The sequence below is a fragment of the Mustela putorius genome, unplaced genomic scaffold (genome assembly GCF_011764305.1).
Source record: "Mustela putorius furo isolate JIRA1106 unplaced genomic scaffold, ASM1176430v1.1 tig00537227_pilon_pilon_pilon, whole genome shotgun sequence".
Taxonomy (NCBI): domain Eukaryota; kingdom Metazoa; phylum Chordata; class Mammalia; order Carnivora; family Mustelidae; genus Mustela; species Mustela putorius.
Genome location: NW_025422368.1, coordinates 38,535,138 through 38,549,491, shown reverse-complemented (window position 1 = coordinate 38,549,491; position 14,354 = coordinate 38,535,138). Strand labels below are relative to the sequence as shown.

The following is a 14,354-nucleotide window of genomic DNA, read 5'->3' as shown; positions in this document are numbered from 1 at the left end:
AACTCCCAAAATTGAACCAGGAAGATATTGACAACCTGAATAGACCCGTATCTAGTGACGAGATTGAAGCAGTGATCAAAAACCTCCCAAAACACAAGAGCCCAGGACCTGACGGATTCCCTGGGGAATTCTACCAAACTTTCAAAGAAGAGATAACACCTATTCTTCTGAAGCTTTTTCAAAAAATTGAAGCAGAAGGAAAACTTCCAGAGTCTTTCTATGAAGTCAGCATTACCCTGATCCCCAAACCAGGCAAAGACCTTACCAAAAAGGAGAATTTCAGAACAATGTCACTGATGAATATGGGTGCTAAGATTCTCAACAAGATCCTAGCAAACAGGATCCAACAGCACATTAAAAAGATTATCCACTATGACCAGGTGGGACTCATCCCTGGGCTACAAGGATGGTTCAACATTCACAAATCAATCAATGTGATAGAACAAATTAATATGAGAAGAGAGAAGAACCACACGGTCCTCTCAATCGATGCAGAAAAAGCATTTGACAAAATCCAGCATCCGTTCCTGATTAAAACGCTTCAAAGTATAGGGATAGAGGGAACATTCCTGAACTTCATCAAATCTATGAAAGACCCACAACAAATATCATCCTCAATGGGACAAAGCTTGCAGCCTTCCCATTTACTACAGGAACACGACAAGGATGCCCACTCTCACCACTCTTGTTCAACATAGTATTAGAAATCCTAGCAACAGCAATCAGACAACAAAGAGAAATAAAAGGTATCCAAATTGGCAAGGAAGAAGTCAAACTCTCTCTCTTCGCAGATGACCTGATTGTTTATATGGAAAATCCAAAGACTCCACCCCCGAACTACTGGAACTCATACAACAATGTCATTATCTTGTAATCTGATTCTAGCATATATCTTTTGTCTCCATGTATACATTGTTTTATGCTTTCATCTTATCATGTTATATATATTCATGAAGTTAATCTTCAATTTTAACTTTGAAGTTCAGTTCAAATGGAGAAAGCAAATCAAACGTAGAATTCACTTCATGCGCATTGAATAAAGGAAGATAAACTGTGTCTGACTAGGGAAGGCTAAATATTATAAGGATGTTGACATACATAATCATTATAAATTGAGAAATATTCAATGCAGCACTACACAGTACCCAGTGTGATTATCGGGGCAATTAACTCGACAAAGGATTTCAAAGTTTTACCTGGGGAAAATAATAAACAGTATTATTTTTTAAAAAAAGATGAAAAGAGAAATGAGAGGAACCAACCATAGTAGTTATATTTTTAAAAGACTTTATTTATTAATTTGAGAGAGAGAAAGAGAAAGTGAGCATGAGTGGGGGTTGGGGAGGGGCAGAAGGAGAGGGCGAAGCTGACTCCCCACTGAGCAGGGTGCCCAGCCCGGGGCTCCATCCCAGGACCCCAGGATCATGAACTGAGCAGAAGGCAGCCATTTAATTAACACATAGTCATTATTAAAACATTTTATTAAGCCACGGAAATGCAAGTATTTTAATTGTAAAGAAAGGCATGCCGGATTTTATCACCCCAAAGATCTCTCTAAAGCTGTCCCTTTACAGGCATGCCAATCCCAACCCCCTTAGCCTACCTTCACTAATCCCTGGAAACCACTGATTTTTCCCCATTTCTATGATTCTTTCATTTCCAGACTGTTAGATAAAAGGAATCATACCGTGTGACCTTTTGAAAGTGGCTTTATTTTTAACCAAGCATCATGTTCTTGAGATCCATTCAAATTGTTGTATAGATTAATAGTTTGTTTCTTTTTACTGCTGAGTAGTATTCCACAGCATGAATGAGCCACAGTTAGTATAATCATTCACCTGACATGGACATTTTGGTTGTTTCCAATATTTGGAAACATTGTTTTCTTTCGCCTACTTTTCTGTGGATTACTTGAACACTTTTTGGAATTCCATTTTGATTTCTCTGAAGTGCATTTAGCTTAGTTTTTCAGATAATTTCTATAGTGTTTGTAAGAATGCTGCAGAGAATAGACACATACTTCAGAAGGGAAATCTAATTTTGATAAAGAAGAAAAGAAATGGTAGAAGTGTATATGTCATAAATTTATTCAACATACAAATTTCATATATTTCCAATTCCTGTCCCCTATTTCTCCTACTATTTTCTCTCTTCTGATAAGGCTTTGTCTTTCGTTTCTGGAGAAGAGCATCTGATGAGGTCCATAAGTTTCCATTTTCAAGCATTTCTGTGTTCAGATTCTAAACAGTAGAATAAATGACAGGAAAGTTAGGGAAATCCTGTCATCCACTGAAGGAATAACTTTTCATACCTCAATCATAAATATTTGACCTTAATAAATTTTAATTATTTTTAATGGTAGGGCTGTTTTTGTTTTTTGTTTCCTCTTTTAGAATGGAGAACTGAAGGTGTCACAGTGAGTGTTCTATTGTCAAAATGAACATTGTTGACTGGCCTAAAGGAAAATCTTGTAGATCACATGTCTCATGCTGTGTTATATAGGAAACTACAGGGAAAAATTTCCTGACCTTAACTAGTGTAAGTTTAGAAGTATCCTGAAAAGGTGATAGGCGATAAACAGATCACGACTGGGTACCGAATATAAACTAAATATTAGAGGATTTAGTTTTTATATGTTGCAAATTCCTGGACTCATCTGCAAACAAGTCACCCCAGACCCAGTAATTATAATTTACATGCATTTTTTAACTGAGAAATTCTAGGATATATTTGAAATAGTTTAAATTCCTAAATGATACATCATGGGATTTATAGTATGATCAGAATATACTCGAGAAGCAGCCTTATATGGACAACTGATGTTTATTTATTTTCTTTATGTTGGCATTAGACTTCACTGTTTATACTTTACCAGCACTGCAGGGATCCCTGTATTCTTCCACAGCGAATTCCTCTGAAACAGAATAGATAAGACAGAAAGAGTGAAGACATTCAGTAATAGGCATATGGGAAGTTAACTGTAAATAAACTGTGTAAACTAGGAGAGAAAGTATAAAGACAGTTATGGAGCCAATGGAAATGAATGACTTCTGTACTAACCCATCCGGGACTACCGGAGGAGGCAGTGAGAGAAAACTGGGCTTGGATACAGAAGTCAAGGGCAGGTTTCAAAGATGGAAGGTTGTCTGTCGATGGGATACTCTATGGCCCTCTTCACAGCTGTGTTTTCTTCATTGGAATTTAACTTCCTCTCTGAACTCTTTCTCACTCCAGGAAGGAGTAAAGTATTACGTTACCAGCATCTTAGGATGCTTGCAAATTTCTAGTTCAAAGTCATGAGCAAATGGAAGAATTTCCTGCTGTATTCCAGAGTTTCCCAAACTTTGTGAGACTACTCAAGGCATGAGTCAACAATGGATCAAATTTGGGGTACTAGGGTGGCTCAGTAATTGAAGTATCTGCCTTGTGCTCACGTCCTGGGATCTTTATACTTTCTTTCCCAGTTTCCTACCATCAAACTCCTTGCTCAGGGGAGGTCTGCTTCACCCATTCCCTCCATCCCTCCTCCCAGATCATGCTCTCTCTTTTGTGCATACTCTCTCTCTCAAATAAGTAAATAAAATATTTTTTAAACAGATCAAATTTTAGATCTCATATCATATATCAGTACTGATTTTTTTTTTTTTTTTTAGTTATTGCTACTCTACTTATATTTCTGGAATATTTCACTCCAGGACAAACAACTTTATAAGAGGATTTAGAAAGAACTGATCCTCTTATTACTTTATACGAATGATTCAAGACTCATTTAGGGGGCACATGGTTATGCAAAGACCACAAACTCCTTCTTTCTTCTGGTGAAAGATTGTGGAATTTTGTTTGAGGCAGGGTCACTCTTTATCAGGCTCCTCAGTTCTTCCCTTTCAAAGCTCAGCATGTCTGAATCTCACTCACCTGTCTCATAATAATCATAGGCTTTTACAGTAGCTGGTTTTAAATGGTCAACTTGGATTTCTTGTTCCACTGAGAAGGAGAAACTCAGGGTTTGATTGGTTAGCTGGAGAGACAGGAAAACTGAATTGGAATCAAAGATTAACTTGTTTCTAGTTACCATTTTCTCTTCCTATGGTATTATCCAACCTTATGGTTATGCTATTCAACTGTATCAAAACCTATGGAAAGAATGGGACATTTTGAGACTTGCAGAATACACTCAATGGCAGATATAAGGAGGACAAATGAGATGATTATATGCAGAGACAAATGTAGTAAAGTGAGCCTTGTTGATCAATACAGGTTTCATTTCCCTCTATCGCGATTTTCTTCTCCCTCACTTGTATGTGTGTGCAAAACTTTCTCCAGAATCTGGATTGGTGTGATGGAACCTCTAGTAATTCCCCCAGATCTAGCAGAGTCACAGAATCTTACCTCTTCAAAGTAAATCAGGACATGGTTGGTGCTCACTTCAGTCCTTTGAATCTGAGGCTTCTGTTGGAGCTGTTGACCAAGAGTATAAACCAGACATAGGGGATCAGGAAATTCCAGGCTAAGAGCACTTTTCAGGTATTTAGGATCTAACTGGCTGTTCAGAAACATCCAAATGGCTAATTTTGATTTCTTTGAGAATTACAGTAATATTTATCAACACTTTCCTATTAACTATCATCTCCATCATCCATTTATACCTGTATATATATATATATATCTGTATCTATCTGTCCATCTGTCTATCATCTATCTAAACTATCTCTATCATACACATTTTATTTTCTTTTTTTTCGAAGGATTTTATTTATTTATTTTATAGACAGAGATCACAAGTAGGCAGAGAGGCAGGCAGAGAGAGAGAGAAGCAGGCTCCCCAGTGAGCAGACAGCCTGATGTGGAGCTTGATCCCATGGCCCTGGGATCATGACCGAGATGAAGGCAGAGGCCTTAACCCACTGAGCCATCCAGGCACCCCCCACATTTTCGTGATATATGAGACTCATCTTTTCCATAAAAAAAGAAGAAAGGAAGACAATCACATATATCATACATATGTGTATATGTGAGTATATTTTTATATCATACATATGTCTATATACATTTTCTCTTCTTTAAAATATAGGATAATTCAATACCTCTCCATATACCTAATGTCTCAAGGGATGCTGGAGCATTATTAACCATGTCGATGACTTAAGTCTTACACTGCCTACTGCATAACAGCTACACCCACTATTGAAATGACTTAAACACTCCAGAGAAGACTTGTGAGGGAGTAAACCTCTTGAAAACCCAATAAAACGGACAAGCATTAATGTCAGCATTTATCATAATTTTGCTCTCTGTAAGGGACTTAGGGTTTACCTTTTTCACAGATGATTTCACAGGTATGAAGCCTGATACCATCTTCACGTCAACGATGACCATGTTGGAGCTAGGTCGCTCCCCAGTGTAACTATGAAGACAAGGCACAGGGACAAGGCATTCAAACAAAATTCTTTAGCATTCATTGAAGACATAAACTCTCCCTCTCTTTCATTTGTGCTGTTCCCTATCTTGAACTACCGCTCAGCTTCCCCATCTATTCTATTTGTGTCTGCTCTGCTTGTTTGGAGAACCGAGCAGTATGAGTCACACTCTGCAGGTATGGCAACACCATATGCTCAGTGTCAAGGTTTTTCAGTTTGGGTGAAGGAAATTTTCTTGTTAGTAAATATTGCAAGAATGCCATATTCATAGTTTGTGGCTTACTCCCCTGCAAAAGAAAACCACTCTCTCCATGTTCTACAAAAAGTCTTACCAACAAAAGGATTTACCTAATGTTGATGCTAATCTGGAATTTCCTGTGAGCATGTACTCCATCACAATTCTTGGGGAGAGTATCAACCTTCAGAGTGAAGGGGACTGTTCCTTCCTTCTTGGGCAGGATGTTATATCTCAAGGATGTCTAAAACAAATGGAAAAAAATCCTTTATCATTGCCCTCAAATAGTCTGTTTTCCTTAGCTCACACATCTTTTTCCATTTGGAGATTCATATCCAGTTCTTGAAGCTTTCCCCCTGCATCTGTAGCATCCCCTCAACCCTGGAAGACTCACCTGGAGGTACACACATCCGGACCCTGACACGGTCGTGCTGTACTCCCCTGGAATCTCCGGCAGCCCGACCTCCTGCAGCAACAGGCGATTGGCATCGTGGACTTGGATTTCTTCAGAGAACGTCTCTGAAGACTTGACCGTGACTACAGATGCTTTCTCCCTTTTACTGAAAGTTGCCGCTCCATATTTGGACAGGGCTTGGAGAGCTACCACCGTGTCCTAAAAAAAGATGGGGCAGAAGTCACAGGAGTGAAGGTAACAGAATCATACTGGATGTAGATCACATCAATATTACTCTCTCTCAGAGTGATTTCATGTCAAACCCAGACCCATTATTAACCCCGAACTATTCTGTGTACTTTAGGGGGACATGAAAAAGTTTCCCCATTCAAGTAGTTTACACTATACATGTGGAAATTAGACCCAAACATTGACATAGAGCAGAGGCTACTTCAATAAATTAGAAATTTATGTAATAATGTATAATAATAATAGAAATTTATATAATATATATTTGTTGTAAACATTCAGGGAAGGGGGAAGAAAGCGGAGCTAGATTAGTAAGAGAACCCTTCCTAAAGAAGGTAAGTAAGAAGACTTACTTGAAGAAGGTACTGTGAAGAAGAAATAAAATCATGTGTGAATCTTGAGAAGGATTTATACAGACAGAAAGAGAGGCATCAGGGGCTACCAGGGTGGGATATGTGGAGACTTTGAAAAAAGAGATGGCCAATTCCAGAAATTAATTAGAAGGGAGTATTTGTGTTTAGTGGGGAAGAGTAAATACTTTGAATAACATTAGTAGATTGTTTCAGTCTTCTTTTGTATGAGAAAAAAAAAAAAAAGGTTTCCTTTACCAGGGAAGTCATTTTATGAAGTATTGCTTTAGGAAGAATGATCCATTTTACCTTTATGGGTTGACGAAGGAGAGAAGAGATGAGAGATTGGACAGAGGACAGAACAATAATGAATATATTAAATAATGAGTCTGGAACCTTTCTGGTGATGGAGGAATGGGGAAAGCATGAATTAGAAATACTATCTGATTAGTCAACTCCTAGAATATGCTTGTGTCTACATATGTATTAACATATTTATTTTTCTTCCTAGAGGCTCTCCACAGACCTGAGTAGAGGAGAAGCCCCCATTGGGGTTTTGTTGCTTCATGATCCATTTCACAATCTGTGAAGCCACAGACAGGTCTTCTGAAGATGGGGCAGGCCAAGCAGTCAGATAGGCAAGGAGCAAGTATGAGGTCATCTCCACTTCAACAGAAGGAGCCCGAGGTTGATAATAGAGTGTCGTAAGTTCTTCAACTTTTCCAGGATGCTGCCAGTGGATTGAGTCCTCTTTGAAATGGAAAAGGATATGATCTTAGACTTAAAGAGTGATCTTATTTAATTAGTTGTTGAAGATTTTAATTTTTTTTTTTTTTTTTTTAAATTTTTTATTTTTTATAAACATATATTTTTATCCCCAGGGGTACAGGTCTGTGAATCACCAGCTTTACACACTTCACAGCACTCACCAGATCACATACCCTCCCCAATGTCCATAATCCCACCCCCTTCTCCCAAACCCCCTCCCCCCGGCAACAATCAGTTTGTTTTGTGAGATTAAGAGTCACTTATGGTTTGTCTCCCTCCCAATCCCATCTTGTTTCATTTATTCTTCTTCTACCCACTTAAGCCTCCATGTTGCATCTCCACTTCCTCATATCAGGGAGATCATATGATAGTTGTCTTTCTCTGCTTGACTTATTTCGCTAAGCATGATACGCTCTAGTTCCATCCACGTCGTTGCAAATGGCAAGATTTCATTTCTTTTGATGGCTGCATAGTATTCCATTGTGTATATATACCACATCTTCTTGATCCATTCATCTGTTGATGGACATCTAGGTTCTTTCCATAGTTTGGCTATTGTGGACATTGCTGCTATAAACATTCGGGTGCATGTGTCCCTTTGGATCACTACATTTGTATCTTTAGGGTAAATACCCAATAGTGCAATTGCTGGGTCATAGGGCAGTTCTATTTTCAACATTTTGAGGAACCTCCATGCTGTTTTTCCAGAGTGGCTGCACCAGCTTGCATTCCCACCAACAGTGTAGGAGGGTTCCCCTTTCTCCGCATCCTCGCCAGCATCTGTCATTTCCTGACTTGTTGATTTTAGCCATTCTGACTGGTGTGAGGTGATATCTCATTGTGGTTTTGATTTGTATTTCCCTGATGCCGAGTGATATGGAGCACTTTTTCATGTGTCTGTTCGCCATCTGGATGTCTTCTTTGCAGAAATGTCTGTTCATGTCTTCTGCCCATTTCTTGATTGGATTATTTGTTCTTTGGGTGTTGAGTTTGCTAAGTTCTTTATAGATTCTGGACACTAGTCCTTTATCTGATATGTCGTTTGCAAATATCTTCTCCCATTCTGTCAGTTGTCTTTTGATTTTGTTAACTGTTTCCTTTGCTGTGCAAAAGCTTTTGATCTTGATGAAATCCCAGTAGTTCATTTTTTCCCTTGCTTCCCTTGCCTTTTGCGTTGTTCCTAGGAAGATGTTGCTGCGGCAGAGGTCGAAGAGGTTGCTGCCCGTGTTCTCCTCAAGGATTTTGATGGATTCCTTTCGTACATTGAGGTCCTTCATCCATTTTGAGTCTATTTTTGTGTGTGGTGTAAGGAAATGGTCCAATTTCATCTTTCTGCATGTGGCTGTCCAATTTTCCCAGCACCATTTATTGAAGAGGCTGTCTTTTTTCCATTGGACATTCTTTCCTGCTTTGTCGAAGATTAGTTGACCATAGAGTTGAGGGTCTATTTCTGGGCTCTCTATTCTGTTCCATTGATCTATGTGTCTGTTTTTGTGCCAGTACCATGCTGTCTTGATGATGACAGCTTTGTAATAGAGCCTGAAGTCCGGAATTGTGATGCCACCAACGTTGGCTTTCTTTTTCAGTATCCCTTTGGCTATTCGAGGTCTTTTCTGGTTCCATATAAATTTTAGAATTATTTGTTCCATTTCTTTGAAAAAGATGGATGGTACTTTGATAGGAATTGCATTAAATGTGTAGATTGCTTTAGGTAGCATAGACATTTTCACAATATTTATTCTTCCAATCCAGGAGCATGGAACATTTTTCCATTTCTTTGTGTCTTCCTCAATTTCTTTCATGAGTACTTTATAGTTTTCTGAGTATAGATTCTGTGTCTCTTTGGTTAGGTTTATTCCTAGGTATCTTATGGTTTTGGATGCAATTGTAAATGGGATTGACTCCTTAATATCTCTTTCTTCTGTCTTGCTGTTGGTGTAGAGAAATGCAACTGATTTCTGTGCATTGATTTTATATCCTGACACTTTACTGAATTCCTGTATAAGTTCTAGCAGTTTTGGAGTGGAGTCTTTTGGGTTTTCCACATATAGTATCATATCATCTGCGAAGAGTGATAATTTGACTTCTTCTTTGCCGATTTGGATGCCTTTAATTTCCTTTTGTTGTCTGATTGCTGAGGCTAGGACCTCTAGTACGATGTTGAATAGCAGTGGTGATAATGGACATCCCTGCCGTGTTCCTGACCTTAGCGGAAAAGCTTTCAGTTTTTCTCCATTGAGAATGATATTTGCGGTGGGTTTTTCATAGATGGCTTTGATGATATTGAGGTATGTGCCCTCTATCCCTACACTTTGAAGAGTTTTGATCAGGAAGGGATGTTTGTACTTTGTCAAATGCTTTTTCAGCATCTATTGAGAGTATCATATGGTTCTTGTTCTTTCTTTTATTGATGTGTTGTATCACATTGACTGATTTGCGGATGTTGAACCAACCTTGCAGCCCTGGAATAAATCCCACTTGGTCGTGGTGAATAATCTTTTTAATGTACTGTTGAATCCTATTGGCTAGTATTTTGTTGAGTATTTTCGCATCTGTGTTCATCAAGGATATCGGTCTATAGCTCTCTTTTTTGGTGGGATCCTTGTCTGGTTTTGGGATCAAGGTGATGCTGGCCTCATAAAATGAGTTTGGAAGTTTTCCTTCCATTTATATTTTTTGGAACAGTTTCAGGAGAATAGGAATTAGTTCTTCTTTAAATGTTTGGTAGAATTCCCCCGGGAAGCCGTCTGGCCCTGGGCTTTTGTTTGTTTGGAGATTTTTAATGACTGTTTCAATCTCCTTACTGGTTATGGGTCTGTTCAGGCTTTCTATTTCTTCCTGGTTCAGTTGTGGTAGTTTATATGTTTCTAGGAATGCATCCATTTCTTCCAGATTGTCGAATTTATTGCCGTAGAGTTGCTCATAGTATGTTCTTATAATAGTTTGTATTTCTTTGGTGTTAGTTGTGATCTCTCCTCTTTCATTCATGATTTTATTTATTTGGGTCCTTTCTCTTTTCTTTTTGATAAGTCGGGCCAGGGGTTTATCAATTTTATTAATTCTTTCAAAGAACCAGCTCCTACTTTCGTTGATTTGTTCTATTGTTTTTTTTTGGGTTCCTATTTCATTGATTTCTGCTCTGATCTTTATGATTTCTCTTCTCCTGCTGGGCTTAGGGTTTCTTTCTTGTTCTTTCTCCAGCTCCTTTAGGTGTAGGGTTAGGTTGTGTACCTGAGACCTTTCTTGTTTCTTGAGAAAGGCTTGTACCGCTATATATTTTCCTCTCAGGACTGCCTTTGTTGTGTCCCACAGATTTTGAACCGTTGTATTTTCATTATCATTTGTTTCCATGATTTTTTTCAATTCTTCTTTAATTTCCCGGTTGACCCATTCATTCTTTAGAAGGATACTGTTTAGTCTCCATGTATTTGGGTTCTTTCCAAACTTCCTTTTGTGGTTGAGTTCTAGCTTTAGAGCATTGTGGTCTGAAAATATGCAGGGAATGATCCCAATCTTTTGATACCGGTTGAGTCCTGATTTAGGACCGAGGATGTGATCTATTCTTGAGAATGTTCCATGTGCACTAGAGAAGAATGTGTATTCTGTTGCTTTGGGATGAAATATTCTGAATATATCTGTGATGTCCATCTGGTCCAGTGTGTCGTTTAAGGTCTTTATTTCCTTGCTGATCTTTTTTGCTTGGATGACCTGTCCATTTCAGTGAGGGGAGTGTTAAAGTCCCCTACTATTATTGTATTATGGTTGATGTGTTTCTTTGATTTTGTTATTAATTGGTTTATATAGTTGGCTGCTCCCACATTGGGGGCATAGATATTTAAAATTGTTAAATCTTCTTGTTGGACAGACCCTTTGAGTATGATATAGTGTCCTTCCTCATCTCTTATTATAGTCTTTGGCTTAAAATCTAATTGATCTGATATAAGGATTGCCACTCCTGCTTTCTTCTGATGTCCATTAGCATGGTAAATTCTTTTCCACCCCCTCACTTTAAATCTGGAGGTGTCTTCAGGCTTAAAATGTGTTTCTTGGAGGCAACATATAGATGGGTTTTGTTTTTTTATCCATTCTGATACCCTGTGTCTTTTGACAGGGGCATTTAGCCCATTCACATTCAGAGTAACTATTGAGAGATATGAATTTAGTGCCATTGTATTGCCTGTAAGGTGACTGTTACTGTATATGGTCTCTGTTCCTTTCTGATCTACCACTTGTAGGCTCTCTCTTTGCTTAGAGGACCCCTTTCAATATTTCCTGTAGAGCTGGTTTGGTATTTGCAAATTCTTTCAGTTGTTGTTTGTCCTGAAAGCTTTTAATCTCTCCTTCTATTTTCAATGATAGCCTAGCTGGATATAGTATTCTTGGCTGCATGTTTTTCTCGTTTAGTGCTCTGAAAATATCATGCCAGCTCTTTCTGGCCTGCCAGGTCTCTGTGGATAAGTCAGCTGCCAATCTAATATTTTTACCATTGTATGTTACAGACTTCTTTTCCCGGGCTGCTTTCAGGATTTTCTCTTTGTCATTGAGACTTGTAAATTTTACTATTAGGTGACGGGGTGTGGGCCTATTCTTATTGATGTTGAGGGGCATTCTCTGAACCTCCTGAATTTTGATGCTCGTTCCCTTTGCCATATTGGGGAAATTCTCCCCAATAATTCTCTCCAGTATACCTTCTGCTCCCCTCTCACTTTCTTCTTCTTCTGGAATCCCAATTATTCTAATGTTGTTTTCGTCTTATGGTGTCACTTATCTCTCGAATTCTCCCCTCGTGGTCCAGTAGCTGTTTGTCCCTCTTTTGCTCAGCTTCTTTATTCTCTGTCATTTGGTCTTCTATATCACTAATTCTTTCTTCTGCCTCATTTATCCTAGCAGTTAGAGCCTCCATTTTTGATTGCACCTCATTTATAGCTTTTTTGATTTCACCTTGGTTAGATTTTAGTTCTTTTATTTCTCCAGAAAGGGCTTTTATATCTCTCGAGAGGGTTTCTCTAATATCTTCCATGCCTTTTTCGAGCCCGGCTAGAACCTTGAGAATTGTCATTCTGAACTCTAGATCTGACATATTACCGATGTCTGTATTGATTAGGTCCCTAGCCTTCGGTACTGCCTCTTGTTCTTTTTTTTGTGTTGAATTTTTACGTCTTGTCATTTTGTCCAGATAAGAGTAAATGAAGGGGCAAGTAAAATACTAAAGGGTGGCAACAACCCCAGGAAAATATGCTTTAACCAAATTAGAAGAGATCCAAAATCGTGAGTGGGGAGAAAGGGGATAAAAAGAGGTTCAAAAAGGAAGAAAGAAGAAAGAAAGAAAAAAAAACAAAAAGAAAAGAAAAAAAAATAAAAAGAAAAGAAAAGAATCTTTAAAAAAAGAAAACACCTAAGAAAAATGTAAAAATATATATATATATATTAGATAAACTAGTAAAAAATCGTTAAAAAAGAAAAAGGTAACAGATAAAAAAAAAATTTTTACCCAAAGGAGAGAAAAAAAAAAAATGAAAAAGAAAAAATTAAATTAACTGCAAGACTAAAAAAAATCACAGGAAAAAAGCCATGAGTTCCGTGCTTGGCTTTCTCCTCCTCTGGAATTCTGCTGCTCTCCTTGGTATTGAAACCGCACTCCTTGGTAGGTGAACTTGGTCTTGGCTGGATTTCTTGTTGATCTTCTGGGGGAGGGGCCTGTTGTAGTGATTCTCAAGTGTCTTTGCCCCAGGCGGAATTACACCGCCCTTACCCGGGGCCGGGGTGAGTAATCCGCTTGGGTTTGCTTTCAGGAGCTTTTGTTCCCTGAGCGCTTTCCGTAGAGTTCCAGAGGACGGGAATACAAATGGCGGCCTCCTGGTCTCCGGCCCGGAGGAGCCGAGAGCCCAGGGCCCCACTCCTCAGTGCGCGCTCAGAGAACAGGGTCCAGTTACTCCCGTCTGCCTGACCTCCGGCCGCGCTCCGAGTTCACCGAGCCTGCGACCGGTTCAAGGTAACACCGAGCTGCGAGCTTACTGTCGGCTCTGCCTCTGTAGCCGGCTTTCCCGTTCCAATACCCGCAAGCTCTGCGTCACTCAGACACCCCCGATCCTTCTGTGACCCTGCGGGACCTGAGGCCACGCTGACCCCGCGTGGGCTTCGCCCCGGTTTAGCCTCTGGAGCGATGTCCCTCAGCGGAACAGACTTTTAAAAGTCCTGATTTTGTGCGCGGTTGCTCCGCCGCTTGCCGGGAGCCGGCCCCTCCCCCCCGGGGTCTATCTTCCCGTCGCTTTGGATTCACTTCTCCGCCGGTCCTACCTTTCAGAAAGTGGTTGTTTTTCTGTTTCCAGAATTGCTGTTCTTCTTCTCTTCGATCTGCCGATGGATTTTCAGGTGTTTGCAATCTTTAGATAAGCTATCTAGCTGATCTCCAGCTAGCTGAAGCAGTCTCAGCTTGCTACTTCTCCGCCATCTTGACTCCTCCCTCAAGATTTTAATTTTTTATTTGAGAGAGAGAGAGAGCGAGAGATCATGAGCAGGGGGAATTGGTAGAGGGAGAAGCAGACTCCCCACTGAACAGAGAGCCTGACGTGGGACTCGATTCCAGCACCTGGGCATCATGACCTGAGCTGAAGGCAGACATTTAACAACTGAGCCACCTAGGCACCCATCAATCACTGTTGATTCTGGAGGTAAATTTTGCAGTAGCAGCCCTTACCTTCTTTTATGGCATCTTTGTCCAGCGAATCAAGAAGCTCACTTCGCTTGGCCTGGTTTCCTGCTAGGGCAAAGGCATAGGCCAGTAATGCCTTGGTGTAGACAGGATTTCCCTGGTCCTCTGAGATGGATCTCCAGGCATTTTCCAGGCAGAATAGAGCACTGCGAACAACAGGGTGCTATAAGGCAGATAAAAAAAATCTTTAGATAGTGGAAGCAGGCTAATGAATTGTCCACAGGCTAAC

General features: G+C 39.6%; 2 protein-coding genes across 4 annotated transcripts in view; one reads left to right on the top strand and one right to left on the bottom strand.

Annotated features, from left to right (window-relative positions):
- The window catches only part of KLRG1 (killer cell lectin like receptor G1), a 371,299-nt gene that overhangs the window by 235,972 nt on the left and 120,973 nt on the right, over positions 1-14,354 (top strand). The window lies entirely within an intron of this gene.
- LOC101686874 (pregnancy zone protein) overlaps positions 1,414-14,354 on the bottom strand; it is a 55,639-nt gene continuing 42,698 nt past the window's right edge. Inside the window, exons 29-37 of the mRNA XM_045073219.1 lie at positions 14,111-14,288; positions 7,172-7,395; positions 6,047-6,265; positions 5,766-5,896; positions 5,314-5,404; positions 4,390-4,458; positions 3,916-4,018; positions 2,873-2,914; positions 1,414-2,240 (exon numbers count right to left, since the gene is read on the bottom strand). Of these exons, the coding sequence (XP_044929154.1) occupies positions 2,218-2,240; positions 2,873-2,914; positions 3,916-4,018; positions 4,390-4,458; positions 5,314-5,404; positions 5,766-5,896; positions 6,047-6,265; positions 7,172-7,395; positions 14,111-14,288 (1,080 nt within the window). The 3' untranslated portion in view covers positions 1,414-2,217. The remainder of the gene's footprint in view (positions 2,241-2,872; positions 2,915-3,915; positions 4,019-4,389; positions 4,459-5,313; positions 5,405-5,765; positions 5,897-6,046; positions 6,266-7,171; positions 7,396-14,110; positions 14,289-14,354) is intronic.